Raw genomic sequence first — 15,325 nt, forward strand, 5'->3', positions numbered from 1 at the left:
ACCTGACTGCTATCTTTGTTTGGGGGAGGAAACTTCTACTCGCATCTCGCTCACCCGAAAGTGAACTCCATCCACTACAACATTTGGGGTCAGCTCGGCGCAATTTTGACGCCAGTGAACATGAGCATCGGTGCTACTTAGCGTCAATATTGGGTGGATACTTACTTATAGAAGCTTCGATTTTTCATGGTTATTTCAATTGTTGGTTCCGTTTATGCATGGTGAAATGAGCATTGAAATTGTCTTAGCTCCTGACAATAAAAAAGTTTCATTGGGACATATGAATTTTATGAAGTTTTCGCTCAGTTATTTCAACTACATTGAATGACCTTTGGAATTGGTCTCGAAGTCGATGAATCACATTTAATAATGTTTTCCATCCCCTTTTCTTTTATTGATTTTGTATTTTCCCTTATTCTCTTGTTCGTTACATCGATCAGACAATCTCTTCCGCTGGATTGTTTTCAATCCAATATGATGTACAAGTTATGACCAGAACTTTTTATTCTTCCAGATTATGTGGATCCACACCGTTCATCATCGGGATTCATGTCGACCGTCCACAGCTTGGCAATTCTTAGATAATGAATTGGGTTCAAATTCATCTGTTTACTGCATTTTCTCTTTGTTTTTGACAAGAAAGATCACTCTGAAAATGGAAAATCTAATGAGCTGATTAATTAACTCACTTAACATAGCTTCTCAGGCAGCGGCGATATCCTTGTATTATATTCGCCGCCGGATCGAAGCTGATATTTGACGCCGAAGAGGCTAAAAATAAACAGTCATCATTGATTCATTAAAATAAATAATCATCATTATTTCATTCCAACATAGTTACTTGTTCTAATTCCAGTGCACTTTTTTTCCTTTTACATTTCATGATCCGCCAAAAGAAAAAAAAACAATAAAAAAAGTTAAAGAAACAAGCCAATTGGCTTGATTGTTTGTATGATTGAATGTGCAGAAACTTTGATCAACCTGTTTGTGACTCCATTGGGAGCTTGGATTGAGTAAGAAGATGATGTAGCACCGAGAAAGAGGGAAAATGATGAAAATTTTGAAGAGATAAAGAGAAAAAAATGGTGGTGGCGGCTACCCACAAGTTAGGAGCTACCGACCAATCACAGCCGACAATTCAACGGAGAAGGAGGCGGCCTGCGGCAATCCTGCAGAGGACCCTCCGCTGCTGGAAGCGTTTTGCCGTTGGTCAATGTGGGGATAGTCGTCGTCTTCGTCGTCGGCCAAGAGGTCGGCGACGCTCATATCGGGCTCCGGCGGCCGGTCGATGCGCGCGCGGCCCTGCAGCATCTCCACCACGAGCGACATGGAGGGCCTGAGTCTCGGCTTCTCCTGGATGCACCACAGCGCCACGTTCACGAGCGTCGTCACCTGCCGCTCGTCGACGCTTGCGCTCGGCAGCCTCTGGTCCACCACCTCCATCAGCTTCCCTTCCCTCAGATTCTGCATCACGATCTTGGGGAAGATGGACCACCTCCGCCCCCCGCTGTTCCCCTCGCCGTTTCTCACGGCGACCACGTTCCTTCGGCCGCCGACGAGCTCCAGCAGCACCATCCCGTAGCTGTAGACGTCGCACTTCTCGGAGATTCCGTTCTCCAGGAGCCACTCCGGCGCCAGGTACCCCTTCGTTCCCCTCACCGTCGTCACAATTTGGCTCTCGTCCCTCCCCATGAGCTTCGACAGCCCAAAATCGGTAACCCGCGCTTGGAAGCAGTCATCCAGGAGGATGTTTTCCGGCTTGACGTCGAGATGGAGGATCTTCTTCCGGCAGTCCTCGTGGAGGTAGGCGAGCGCCTTCGCGACGTCGACGGCGACGGCGAAGCGCGTGTCCATGGGCAGAACTCGCCGGAGGGCGTTCCGGCCCTCGCCTGGGAAGATCCATGTGTCGAGCGAGCCGTTGGGGATGAACTCGTACACCAGCAGCCGGTGGCCGTTCTCCAAGCAGTACCCCAAAAGCCGAACGAGGTTTATGTGCTGGACGGAGGCGATCGCCATGACCTCCGATTGGAAGTCCTTCTGCCCGTGCTCCGACCCGTGGATTCTCTTTACGGCGACCGGGGAGCCGTCGTCGAGGATGCCCTTGAAGACGGAGGCGGAAGCGCCCCTCCCGAGTAAGGCACTGAAATTGTCGGTGGCGTCCTGCAGGGCGCGGTAGCGGAACTTGGTGGGGAGGCCGGCGACCTTGCGGAGGAAGCTGTACTCCACACGGAGGCGGTGCTCGTTCTCGACGACGGACTCCATGAGGCGCCGCTGCCGGCGTCGCTCCTTCACGGAGCGGACGATGATCCAACTGAACAGGATGATCTGGGCAGCCCAGTCGACGGCGGCGATGGCGAAGAAGGTGGTGGTGGCACCGAGGTAGACGCGGAGGACGATGACGGCGACCAGCAGTACGATCAGAGCCAAAGACACCAAGATCGTGAAGGCCTTGTTGCCCATCGACGGGGGGAGAAAACGAAGAAGAAGAAACGCAGCGGCAGAGCTTCTTCCTCACATTGTACTGAAAGCGAAAAAAATTTTGGACCTCCTCTTTTCTCATTTTCTTTTCAAGAATATCTTGGAAATTTGGGGATTGACTTTCAGTGTCGTTTACTTTTCAAATCGCGTCTTTGTTAATCTCTGGTTCTTTAATCATATGAAAACGATGGAAATGGAAACCCTGGAACATGAAACACAGAATTTTTTAGATAAATAGACATATTAACTCATAAGACATGGTTTTGGGATTCAAACTTTTTGGTTTCAATTTTTTCGGTGACACTCCATTAAAGGGTATACTGTATCTCACCTAAGCTCCAACAGTGTGGACAGAGAAATTGAAAGGGAAACATTTGGATATTCTTGAAGTCGGGGTGAACAAAGAAACAAGGCAAATATGCTATTATGCAATGAACAATACGGACAATAAAATGGACTGCATCGAATAAGGTGCGCAATAAAAGTTGGAATTCATGGAGCCAACAACCTCCCGTCTGTTTCATAACTTTTTTTTTTTGAGTGGTAGGTCGTAATCTTCTTGCTCATTCACAAAGCCTTGATCTTTTAAAAATAACTTTTAAATAAAGTTAAAATCTTTCTTTCTTTCTGAATTTATACGTTGCATTTAATCGATGGGAATGCATAGTCAAATGAAAAAAAAAAAAAAAAAAAACTCAAACCTTTTGTTTTATCCTTATGTTGGGCTTCTCCAATACAAGGAACTCACACTTTTCTTTTGTTTGTTTTAGTTAGGGCAGTTGGTGCATCAAGAATGACTAGCGTTAAAAACTATTAGATAATTAATGCTAATACGAGGAAGAATGCAACCAAATAAAATAAAGATCAGAAATGAAAAAGTTCCTTTCACCTTCGAAGGCTACGACAATCCAACTTTTTGGAGGATTTCGTTTGATTCTCCGCAATGACAGCTGGTAAGAGGTTAGTTGTTGGTTTGATTTCCCTATCGATAAACTAAAGCAAACATAACCCGTGAGCACAGGGACGAACCCAGGGGCTGCATCGCCCTACAAAAAAAAATTATATGTAAATTTTAAAAAAATTTACTTGTTTCATATAAAAAGTTTGAAAAATGAGGTTTCGGCCCTTGTAAAATTTAAAAACTTTAATTCGGTGTCATCGAGTAAGCGACAAAGTCTCTTAACCTGAGTATGGTTTCTGGAGTCGCAAACCATAAGTAATGCAACTTGGTGGCTTCCAACTACTTAAACGGTGATAGTAGATGGGACTGATGATACTAAATGAGATGAAAAGGGATATAACCGAATATCCCTGCCTCTTCAGATTGGTGATAAAGGCTCTCTGTTTCCCTTCATGAATCCATAATGCTAAAATCTTTAGTAGATTAAAGAGATCCACTAATGAGATTCGGATCCCAGGACACTCAAATATCCATATCTGAACCAATTGCAGCCAAATGACTTTAATTTTGAATCAGGTTAGCACAATTGCCAGGGAAAAGGTCTGAGACCGATCTATTGTCTCATTCAAACACGGTGGACCCTCCCAAATACACCTTCCCCCATTTCGAAGGGTTTGGCTTCTCCATACAAGAAAAAGTGGAAGTGGCGGTCACGAGACGGGGCATCTCGAATCTCCTTGACAATTCAAACACACCCCTAGTCAGGAGCAGCGTTATCTTTAAAATCGGTCTGTGAAACCATGCAATTCAGGTGAGCCAGTCGCAAATCAGCTAAAGATATTTAAAGATTAATTTTTAGAAAATAAAAGTTATGAAAAATAATTAAAAATTTATAATTTCGAAATAATTTTCAAAAGTAATTGATATTGACAAGTGGCACTCCCAAATCAGCCATAATATCAAATGGGTTTGCCGAATATTCGATTTGGATAGCCCGATTCAGGTAGATTAGGACCCATTTTAGTACAATTATACAATAATAGATGCTCATGAAGATAATAGTCTTCATGGTTGTTGAGGAATATTTAATGGCATTCATTTATGATCAGCAGCCTCATCTTCTACTACATGACTAAGGCAATTGCTCACACTAGTTCACAAAATTTATTTTATATATATATATATATATATATATACATATACATATATATATATTTCATTATTTTTTAGATTTTTTATTTTTTCTTTATTTATTATTATTATTTTTTACATAACTAAAATTTTTTGACTCCGCCACTACAACAACAGACAGATTCATGGGATTGCATTTTAAGAAGTTGAAGGAGTCAGGTTGAATTCACACCATGATTGGATTCTTTGACATAAACTAATAGGTACATACCTAACCTTAAAAAGGGGTAGTGCTGGTCATATTTATACGTTCAAATATATTCTTGCATCAACTTGTTCAGCAAAAGTATTGAAAACGATTGGGTGAATTGAAGTGGATTAATTCGAATCATATGTGGAATCCAGCCAAATTTAAAACTACATGTCTATGTTAAAAAAAACAGATAAAAATGGAAAGTCAGAAAACATATGAAAGACATTAGTACTAATGATAATATTAAAATGTGATGACCTCTTCTTGAATTTGACCATGTGATGTGATTAAAGTTTACTGTAATAAATGGAGACTAAGTTGCCACATTCTTCCACCAGAGGCTTTCAATTTCTTTGGTAATCGTTAGTAAAATAACTCATCCAAGTCAGAGAGGGCAGCCGGCGGCCGCCGGTTATTTCGCCTAACACAGCTTTCGATTTGTGTCTTTATTTGTTATAAACAGACAATCGTCCTCCCCATCAACAGACCACTGCACAAGACGATCTTTCCAATCCAGCATTGAATAAAAAGAAGGCGTTCATGCTTGGCTGCCTCAGAAGCGATCGTGGCGCTGCTCCTATTGCTTCCTCTCCATCTCACAATCCTTCTCTCATCTTTTCGTCTTTCATTGCTGCGTCATTGGAAAAATTGAATGATCTTAATTCGCTGTGGCAAGAGAAATGCAAAAGTTACAAGTATGAGATTCATGCATGGAAAATGGTTACTTCTGCGGCCAGATTGCTGTTGTTGTTGTTGTTTTGTGTGTGTGTGTGTGTGTGTGTGTGTGTGTGTTTTTTTTTTTAATTTTTCACTGGAAGCTAAAGTAGCAATCAATATTGCGTAAGAAAGCATGGGCAGCAAATATTATTGCTGCCATCAATATTCGTGATTGCCTTCTTTAAATTAGAATTCTGACATCTTATATTACTTCTGTTTACATAGTTTTTTAACATATCGCAGGGGCAGAGACGTAATTTATGAAGAAATAAAATTTATGCTGATTTTTTAAAAATAAAGGTTATAAAATTAAGTTTATAAATGGGTCCCCGTCCAAGACTTAATACTTTGTGAAAAATATGAATAGGACTCTCGGAAATTGGCACTGCCACTGGCATGTTGAATGTCTACATGCATTCCAAAATGATAGAAAAAATGAACTGAATGCAGAAATTATGGATCTTAACTGGGTATGAACTTAGATTGGCCCCAGTTCAATATAAAGTTTTATTTTTTGTTGGATTCGAATCGGGTATACTTTTAAGCATATACTTTTTTCTGGATATTGACATATTCATATTTGAATTTGAATTCGAATACGAAAAAAAAAAAAATCATATCTGAATTTGAATCCAAAATCCGATCTCACAATCTGAATCCGATTCGTAACAATTTTTTACGTTTATATCTGAATCTGAATTCAAAGTTTCAACCAATTTTTACGTTTATATCTGAATCTGAATTCAAAGTTTCAACCGAATCTGGCCATCTTTCAAAACATAAGAGAGCATATTTATTTAAAACTAAATCCGATCCGAATCCGATTAGATATTTACCTATATTCGAACCCTAATCCGAATCCGATCAAATGTCATTTCTTAAATCCAAATTCGATCCCATTTCTTAATGGGTACTGTTTTTTTTTCCATATTCGATTTTCTCAAAACGGTTGGGTTGAATATCCGATTGAATCAGATATATTGGGATGTAAATCGTTTTGACGACAATCCAATATTGGGTTCTCAATTCTAAGTTTATTGGACAAAACCAACAGAAAATTCAGATACGACTAGTAAGTGGATTCAATTTGGTGTGATTTTTTCCCATATCTGAATTCATATACAACTCTGAAGTCCGATCCAGCAGCATCTCATTGCTTGATAATGGCGTGTTGTTCTTCAAATGATCTATTTTAGGAACATGTGTTTCAAGAATAAAATACTCTTTTATCAAACAGAACAACCATAGTGATACCACCAATTTTCATGCTCAAATTTATCCTTCCAACATGTGAACTATTTCAACTTATTTTGAAGCATTTCCGCAGATATTTCCCAAATATTATGTGGTTGCAACTTAACAAAGTAAGCTCCTAGTATTCATTAAGTGACATTACTGCTACTGCACTCCAAGAAAAAGACAGTAGAAAGGACAGAAGATGGAGACGCCAATATTACACTATTACACTTTGGGTGTTCAATGCTTTGGGAGAGTTCTCACACTAAGCAGCTTCACATCATCTATGGTAGGTCCACAAAGAGCAGCATCGCTCCTTGTATGGTAGTATGTACTAAAGAAGACGACCCGAGTTCGAATCGAGGTGGCAGCGAACCTGAGCTCGGCCCGCTTGAACCCACCTGTGCCGCTTGACTCATAGGGCACCTTGATGGTGTCCCTGCCAGCGAAGGCCTCAACCACCATCGAACCTTCGCACTTGTTGTTGGCATCGCCTACTGCAAAAGTCAGTGTGTAGAGCCTCCCGGGGATCGTCCTTGCGACCTGTGCGATCGCGCTCTCCTTTCCGGCGACGAGCTCGACCGCTCGCCGGCCTTGTGGGACGGAGTAGTGATCAGAATCGATGTACCGGACGGCCTTGAGTGACTCGACCATCCAGGCAGGCAAAGGGGAGTGATCATCCTCAATTCTAGGGGGCACAAGCACACCCCATGTTGTGTTTGGGAACACGTAAGGTCCTTCCTCAAAGCCTCCATTCTTCAAAAGGTTCTCTGCGTATAAAGATTGAATTAGCGGATACTAATCAAACGAAGTTTCTCAACAAGACAAGGAACAAAGAATTCTTTTCTAATAACTGAAAACTCAGGCTCTGTAGGTTCCATTATACTGATTTTATTTCGATCAAGAACGGAGATCAGGTAAAACGACGACTCCATTTGATCTCAACAACTCACAGAACCAAGATTGTGATAAGGGTAGGACAGTATAAACGACTTGACCGGTCTTCCTAGTCTGCCAGTTCTTGAGGTGCGTGTTCAGGAATTCCGAGACTGGTAATGCCAAGAGTCAGCATCTCAGAAAACAAAGCACCAAAGGAGAACTGGCACGATTCTCTTATAAGAAGAAGACAAGGATGACATCGGGAACATGCCGCCCAGAGTTTGGGCCACATCTTCTGTTTGTGGCAGAGAAAATCAGGCACCACCAGAACCCACAAAACAAGGAACGCCTTGTCCTCTCCCAAGGAGCAGCAGACTTTCATGTAGAGTAATATTATACAGTCCAAACAGAAGGCAGATTGGGACTACCAATTCACCCTTTGAGTAACAATGGAGCAAGTCAAGAAACTGTTAATGGCAGAAAACTAATGGCGTGACATCAGCGGAAAGGTGGGCAAGAAGGCCGCCAGCGCCAAGGCAATTCTTCTTTCCACAGATGGGAGCAGAGTTAGGTGCTTGATTTTAGCCTTACATGCTGCACATGGTACCATTATTCATTTTTTTAAAAAAACAAAGAATTCCTGTGCTAGCTGTTCTAAAACAGAACCAAAAGTTGTATTCCAAACAGCTGTGCTGTTGGCATGGTTTTGGAAAAAGGATATTTTGATGGGAAAGGGAACACCTTTAGATGCCTGCCAAGTTCCTTCTTTAATCAAGTCACACATGTAAGAGAGAGAGAATCAGAAGTGCTTCTTTTTCATTATACCTGTATATATTTAGCCTGTAGATGAATTATTGCATAACTGTTTGGACATTAAAAAAACATGCGTTGGAATGAGTTGTTTTTGTATATTTTGAGTGTCATATGGATTTTTGTCCAGCCATAAGAGATCCATCAATTAATAGACGCGTCTGGATCAGGTAAAAACGTCATGTCTTTGCATTTTATTTGCTAAATATGAAAACCCACATCTAAAATTGATCAATCCTGCACTTCTAGTCTCTGAATCAAAGGGTTCGGAAGTATCTAGCGTTCTTCAAGGAAATTTAAACATCTAGAGATGACAGTTACCTCTTTGTAACAACACCCATTAGATGGAAATTTAATTTGTGAAGAAAGATGCTTGAAAGAGGCTCTAATTTGAAAACCAACTGCTTCTCAAAAAGTTTCAAACACTCGGCTGAATTGGGTTCAAATCAGAATCAGTTGTGAGTTGGAAAGATCAGAACTTTTTTCAAACAATTCGAAACTAAACTTGAACTATCTAAAAGATTTATGAAAGTAAATTAAACAATGACATAAAATCCAATCAACAAAAAAACATTAAATAGTCATACTTCATATATAATAAAATAAAATCTAACAACAGAAAAGAAACAATTTAATTATTGGTAGTCTAAATCGATGCAATCGATTTCACTAACACCAGTCTCAACTGAAGTGGTCCAAAAAGAGAGAGGGAGAAAGAAAGAGCTCTTACTGTTGGTTGGCCTAGGAGGGTAGAGAGTCTTGATGGCGATGGAGTCAATGAGTGGTCCGCAGGCGGGGTCTTCCTCCACGCCGGGGTTGTGGATGATGACGTCCACCTGCTGGAAGTCGGCCTGGAACGCCCAGGCGTAGGAGTCCCACCCATCGCTGCTGTATATCGTCTGCATGGGCAGCACGCCGGAGTCCAGCGCCACGCTCACGTTCAGCTCCTCCGCCTGAGCGCACGTCCTGGCGGCGCTGAAAGTGACGGAGTAGTACACCCCTACCACCAGCCCCTTCACTCTCTGCTTGATGTACGCCTCGTTCCCCAGCCTCACCGCGTACGCGCCCTCCGGCACCACCAGCAGCATGTCCCCCTGCTTGTGCCCCGACTCTATGTACTCCACGAAGCCGGAGATCTCCCAGAACGGTATCGCGAACCGCCCCGTCACCACCGTGCCGTTCATTTCCGACGGCTTCGGCCCGTACTCGAAGTTCCCGTTCGGTAGTAACCCTGCAACATTCGTTTCATCACGAGTTAACCAATTTATTATGGTTTCAATCATGTCTTTCCTCCTCGTGTTAAATTGGAGGAGTGAATGCTGCTCGTGACTCCATGATCATGGAATGTGTACCGGATGAATCGTAAAGAAATGTGAGACACAACATATCTAGGAGCAATTGAAATTAATGTGGCAGTGATTATTTCTAGTTTCAATAGCGATTCACATAACATTTTTTGTTCTGGTAAAGGGAATGCTCCTTAGGTTGGATTTGAGCATTTTTTTCCCCTTCTGTTTGAAGGAGTTGTGCCTAGAAAAACCACCATCCATTTGCTGCCATGGTGATAAATTGCCCGATTAGTTATGCTCTGAACTCGTTGGTTACGAAAACGCGAGACTTGAAATGTGACTTCTGAAACTTGTCTGTTGCAAATGTAGAAACAAGCCACAAAAGCAGAACGACACCGTTGCAGGCGAATCTCCGATACCAACTTCAACAACATTAGGCATAAACGTTAAAGAATCATGAAATCAGCAGCAGTTCACTTCTAAGTAGCTTTTTGATCCTTCTTCCTATAAGAGGCTAGAAGAAAATGATCGAAGCAATGCATTTTTGGATAAAAGGGAGAGCAATCATGGGCAGAAAAGAGAGAAAAGAAACCAAAAAACAGGAAAACTGACCCCATCTCTGCAGGTTCTTACTTATCGAAATTTTTTGGGCGAACGTGCGGGGAATAGAAAGAGATGATGAGAAGCACAAAATAGCCGAAGATTAAGTGAAGTACAGCGGCTTACCATCAACAATGGCTAGAACATGACGTTGATGACACGAGATGACGAAGAAGAAGAACAATGTAAGGAGAGAACCAGGAGAGAGACCCATTTGGGGGAGGATGGAAGTCTGATACGAATGCGGAGAGGGGATGGCTGAAGGGGCTTTTATTGGTGAGCCAACCATGGACACATCACGAGGTGGGTCCTCTCTCCCTCTCTCTTTCTCTCACTCTCTCTCTCTCTGAGGTAGAAGAATTGAAAGGGCAGTGGATGGATCGTGAAAATCCTCAGCATTGCTGCACAGAGACAGAATCACCCTACTATTTCTTCTGTCGACATGAAAAACCTACTGCTACTTCATCATTATCACCACAATAAAAAAAGGAAAATCAGAGCTTTTCTCCTGTCCACAGTGACCGATAACTCCCCACATGAGCTAACACCTGCACAGATCAATCTACAGAGCAAGTCGGTGTTTAGAACAAACCCATGTTAGCACATTAAATATATGATGCAAAATTAAGCTTTCGTCCTGCATATAGCACCTTAAAAATAGCAGAAAATGTGGTCCCATAAAAGGGAAAAGTTAACCATGTGAATCCTGCCAGCTTTCGGCATTCTACCACACGACCACCATTAATTGGCCTCAATCTTTTAAGCATCTTCATTAACCTCTTCTTTGAGCTCCGGATTTGTGGCGACCTTTCTTTTGTCTGCATAACAGAAGGAACCATAATGTTGTTAAGAACGGAACAGACTTCATGGCTCACTGAATAATCACCCAATAGAAGTTTGAGTAATGGCACATACATCCTGGTAGAATTGTGCACTATTTCCTAGACAAGATTAATGTCTTCAGCAGTTGCATTCATTGCACATCTTATCTTTTGGACTGCTTTTGACCATTCAGTTCACTAAGTTTGAGTAATTGCAGAAACATTGATGTTGACCACAAAATTCAGCAACAATTAATTATATCAATGAAATTTATAAGTTCCCCGTTGTTAAAAGATCCAGAAGCCATTTGCTTCCATGAAACTAATCATATGGATGTTTCCTACAGTTAAAAAAGCCTATAAATACCATAATGAACTGATCAAGATTCCCTGGTAAAGACTTGCGGTTTATGGAACTAAAATTTCCTGATCTATAAAATAAAATCCTAGGTTTTCATCTTTTCCAACTTAATCTCAGTGTAGGATCTTAAAAAATCATTGGTCCATACAATTTCAATCAAGTCTTGATCATTTTTTTTTATTTTTCTTTTAGGATGCTAGCTGCAAACAGCATCTCGTGGACTGTACAACCATTGGATGCATGCACATGGTAGCCTTTTATTCAGTTTCGAAAATATTCTGTTCTTGCAGTATAAAAAGTACTCACCAATCAGCAGTTGGGACATTGGCGTGAAAGGCTTTCTAGTCCTAATTCTGCTGCTTAGTTGTAGTTTGATGTTTGATGGCTCTGTCCAGTTAGCCTGGCCCATCACGTGGGATGACGGCCTGGTGTCCAACATCTTACACTCCTTTTAATGGCACGTAGTGTCGCCAAGCTATATCTATCCATATAATATTTTTTTTTTTGGCATAAGTTCAAAATATTTTTTTTGAAGCACAACCTCTTAGTCTTTATTATTTCAAAGAGGGTTTTAAGTGTCGAATTTCCTTGCAGCCATAGATGCCAAACACTAGAGCACCAAGCGAGCAGTTGATGTTGATGGTGGCCTTAGAAAAGGAAGCAAAGATAAAACTTTAAGCTTGCCATTTGATGTTAAGAACAATCCGTGAGTGTTTTACATTTATTTAAGGGTTTCATGAATCTATCCTTAATTTGGAGTAGATTTATGAAACACTCACACATTATTCCTAACGCCAAATAACCATCCTCCCGTCAAAGACATGTCTTCAAGTTTAGAATTTCCTTGCAGCCATAGATGCGGAACACTGGAGCACCAAGCGAGCAGTTGATGTTGACGGTGACCTTAGAAAAAGAAGCAAAGATAAAAACTTTAAGCTACCATTTGATATTAAGAACAACTCTTGAGTGTTTTATGAATCTACCTTAAAATTAAAGAATTTTTATAAAACATTTATTTAAGGGTTTCCTTAATAATTTCTAACGCTAAATAGCCTCAAATTTTCAAAACATAAAACATTCATTTTGCCTTTATAATTATTGCAAAAAATTGTATTCCTACCTTCATTAAAATTTTGAAAGATTCATAGTTTTGGCCCTTCTTAAGAGACCTCAAACAAACAGTTTTGACACTTTTTTGCGCTGGTGAAAAGGTTCGGAAAGTTTAGAGGTCGATCGGAAAAATCTGAAAATTTTGGTCCTGATTTTTAAATGAAGTAACCACAGAAAAGGCGGCCGTCGAAGTTCTTCCCCCAGAGAACACCAGAACAGCCACGAGGCAAGAAAGCAGAAGCTTTCAACAGGCGTCGAAAAGGAAAATGTAAAGTTGATGGATCGTGGAGGGATCTGATCCGTTCAGCCACGAATTATAGGTCGAAGTGCAGTGCTACTGTTCATAATTTATTGACATCTCCATCGAGAGTCGTTTTCATGAATTTCTCTCATGGGATTAGAGACAGACAATTCCCAGAGTCCCAATCGGACCATTAAATCGAAAGCGGTGGTGTATCACTGTCATTTTCAATACTTCTGACCCGCTTGGAGCAATAATTGGCATTTCACTGCTACACGCTTCTAGCTATATTATTACTAGTAAAAGGCTCATTTCTCTTGTTTGTAATCAAATGTAAGAACAACCACTCCGCATATATATATATATATATATATATATATATATATATATATATATATATATATATATATATATATATATATATATATATATATATACCCTTTTAGGAGATGAAGAAGGCTAGAAGCTTGTTTTTTTTATTGGGTAGTAGAATAAAATAATTCAAAACCTTCAATAGGTTTTGCTTAGAACCCATCCAACTAAAAACTAGAGAGTATATATATATATATATATATATATATATATATATATATATATATATATATATATATATATATATATATATATATATATATATATATATATATATATATATATATATATATATATATATATATATATATATATATATATATATATATATACCCTTTTAGGAGATGAAGAAGGCTAGAAGCTTGTTTTTTTTATTGGGTAGTAGAATAAAATAATTCAAAACCTTCAATAGGTTTTGCTTAGAACCCATCCAACTAAAAACTAGAGAGGTTCTAATCTATCTTGTATAACTCCAAACTAAGGATTCAATTTACCAAATAAATATGTATGTGTAATGCTTGATCAAACTATGTTGGTTAGATAGCCCCTCAAGGAAAAGAAACCCAAAAACTAAATCTGTTTTGATTCAGATCTAGATAATCATATTCCAGAACAAGATCTTGGTTGGTGTTTAAGTGTTTTCAGGGCTCATACTTGTGTAGGAATGTCAATATATCATATTTGAATTTGATATTCGATTTGAACTGATCTAAAAAAAACATATATATATAAAAAAAAAACATAATATCCAATTAAGAAAACAGATCAGATTTAGACTTAATAAATGACATCAATTGGATTCGGATATACATAAATATCCAGTCAGATTCGGATACGAATTCAGATTGGATTTATTTTTAGACAAATATTTTATATCTAATGTTCTTACGTTTTTAAAATTGGGAATTCGGTTCAAATTTTGGATTCCTATTCAGATACGATTATAAAAATCAGATTCAGATTGTTAAACTGGATTTTGGATTCAGATTCAGATATGATTTTTCTTTATTCATATTCAAATCCAAATCTGAATTCGAATCTAAAGGATGAATATTCTAAAAAACAAATCTGATTTGAATCCGATCCATTGTCATCTCTACATCTGTTTGTCAATTACATTGGGTTTCGGACCGATTACTCTAACAAGTATCAAACAAACCAGCGTCATATGCAAAAAAGGACTATGAGAAGGGAACAAAAAGAGATAAACTGTACGACTGTATCAGTGTTGAGATATGGAGAGCTATCAATACAGACACTTGCAGTAATGGTTTTATGAATATTAGCTATTTGTTGCAATGCATCTAAGCCAAAAGAGCTGCTTGCTTTCCAAACAAATGATTTCACATAGAGAAGGCAAAACAAAAGGGTGAGCCCACCTGCCCTTGTCTTTTGACACCCCATTTCATTGCTTTGTTGAATGTAAAACAAGCATCTAATGGTGAACAGTAATGGGGAGATGCATTCCAAAAAGCATTTGCAGGCACCAGCTAATAGGCTAATCTGATCTTTAATACATGCCAATTTAATTGGGCCAAAAGATGGTGATTGATGGAAACAGAATGTCATTGTCGGCGACCGCCAATGGGTCGACGCCCACGTGTGGGCTCCCTCAACCAGGAGAGTCCAGCTCCCCTAGCTTAGCAGTATGAATCTAGTAACCAGAGTGATCAACTTTCAATGTGGCTCTTTACATGTGGTCATGATCTTCCTAAAAGTGACCATCAAGCCTTATACCTAAAGTTGATTGAAGTTCATTAATTGAAAAGTTGTGGTCGTTCGTTCGCATGGTGGTTCGTGAGATGTGAAGCCACCCTCTCTTTCCTCTGCCTCCAAGATTTAGAGCTAATTCGGCACCTGAGTGGTCCTATGGTACACCCTTCAACTTGAGTGTCATTCGTGCGCATGGTGGTTCGTGAGATGTGAAGCCACCCTCCCCTTCCCCTGTCTCCAAGGTTTAGAGCTGCTTCGGCACCTGAGTGATTCTATGATACACCATTCAACTTGAGTGTCGTGCATGTCACCATTTGCAGTCCAGAAAAAAGGCACCCACAAAACCTAAACCAAGGACTCGTCATCAACAATGCTCAAGCCAACCACCGTTGACACATTTAGTATGTAAAGAG

General features: G+C 40.0%; 2 protein-coding genes across 2 annotated transcripts; both read right to left on the reverse strand.

The window, feature by feature from the left end:
- Window positions 1–772: 772 nt before the first annotated feature.
- Window positions 773–2,840, reverse strand: LOC116255546 (probable receptor-like protein kinase At5g20050). The gene has a single exon (XM_031631411.2). The coding sequence runs from the start codon at window positions 2,458–2,460 to the stop codon at window positions 1,114–1,116; it is 1,347 nt and encodes a 448-aa protein (XP_031487271.1). The 5' UTR covers window positions 2,461–2,840; the 3' UTR covers window positions 773–1,113.
- A 3,996-nt stretch (window positions 2,841–6,836) lies between these two features.
- LOC116256255 (uncharacterized) lies at window positions 6,837–10,580 on the reverse strand. Its single transcript, XM_031632560.2, has 3 exons — window positions 10,421–10,580; window positions 9,136–9,636; window positions 6,837–7,486 (listed from the first exon to the last, which is right to left on the reverse strand). The coding sequence occupies exons 1-3, from the start codon at window positions 10,506–10,508 to the stop codon at window positions 6,957–6,959; spliced, it is 1,119 nt and encodes a 372-aa protein (XP_031488420.1). The 5' UTR covers window positions 10,509–10,580; the 3' UTR covers window positions 6,837–6,956.
- Between the last annotated feature and the right edge of the window lie 4,745 nt (window positions 10,581–15,325).

Source organism: Nymphaea colorata, chromosome 6 (assembly GCF_008831285.2).
Source record: "Nymphaea colorata isolate Beijing-Zhang1983 chromosome 6, ASM883128v2, whole genome shotgun sequence".
NCBI classification, from domain to species: domain Eukaryota; kingdom Viridiplantae; phylum Streptophyta; class Magnoliopsida; order Nymphaeales; family Nymphaeaceae; genus Nymphaea; species Nymphaea colorata.

Coding starts and splice junctions, on each gene's coding strand:
- LOC116255546 (XM_031631411.2), bottom strand. CDS start 2,460: ATGGGCAACAAGGCCTTCACGATCTTGGTGTCTTTGGCTCTGATCGTA.
- LOC116256255 (XM_031632560.2), bottom strand. CDS start 10,508: ATGGGTCTCTCTCCTGGTTCTCTCCTTACATTGTTCTTCTTCTTCGTC. Junction 9,637..10,420: donor TGTTCTAGCCATTGTTGATG/GTAAGCCGCTGT, acceptor CGAATGTTGCAG/GGTTACTACCGAACGGGAAC. Junction 7,487..9,135: donor CCCTCCTAGGCCAACCAACA/GTAAGAGCTCTT, acceptor CTTTATACGCAG/AGAACCTTTTGAAGAATGGA.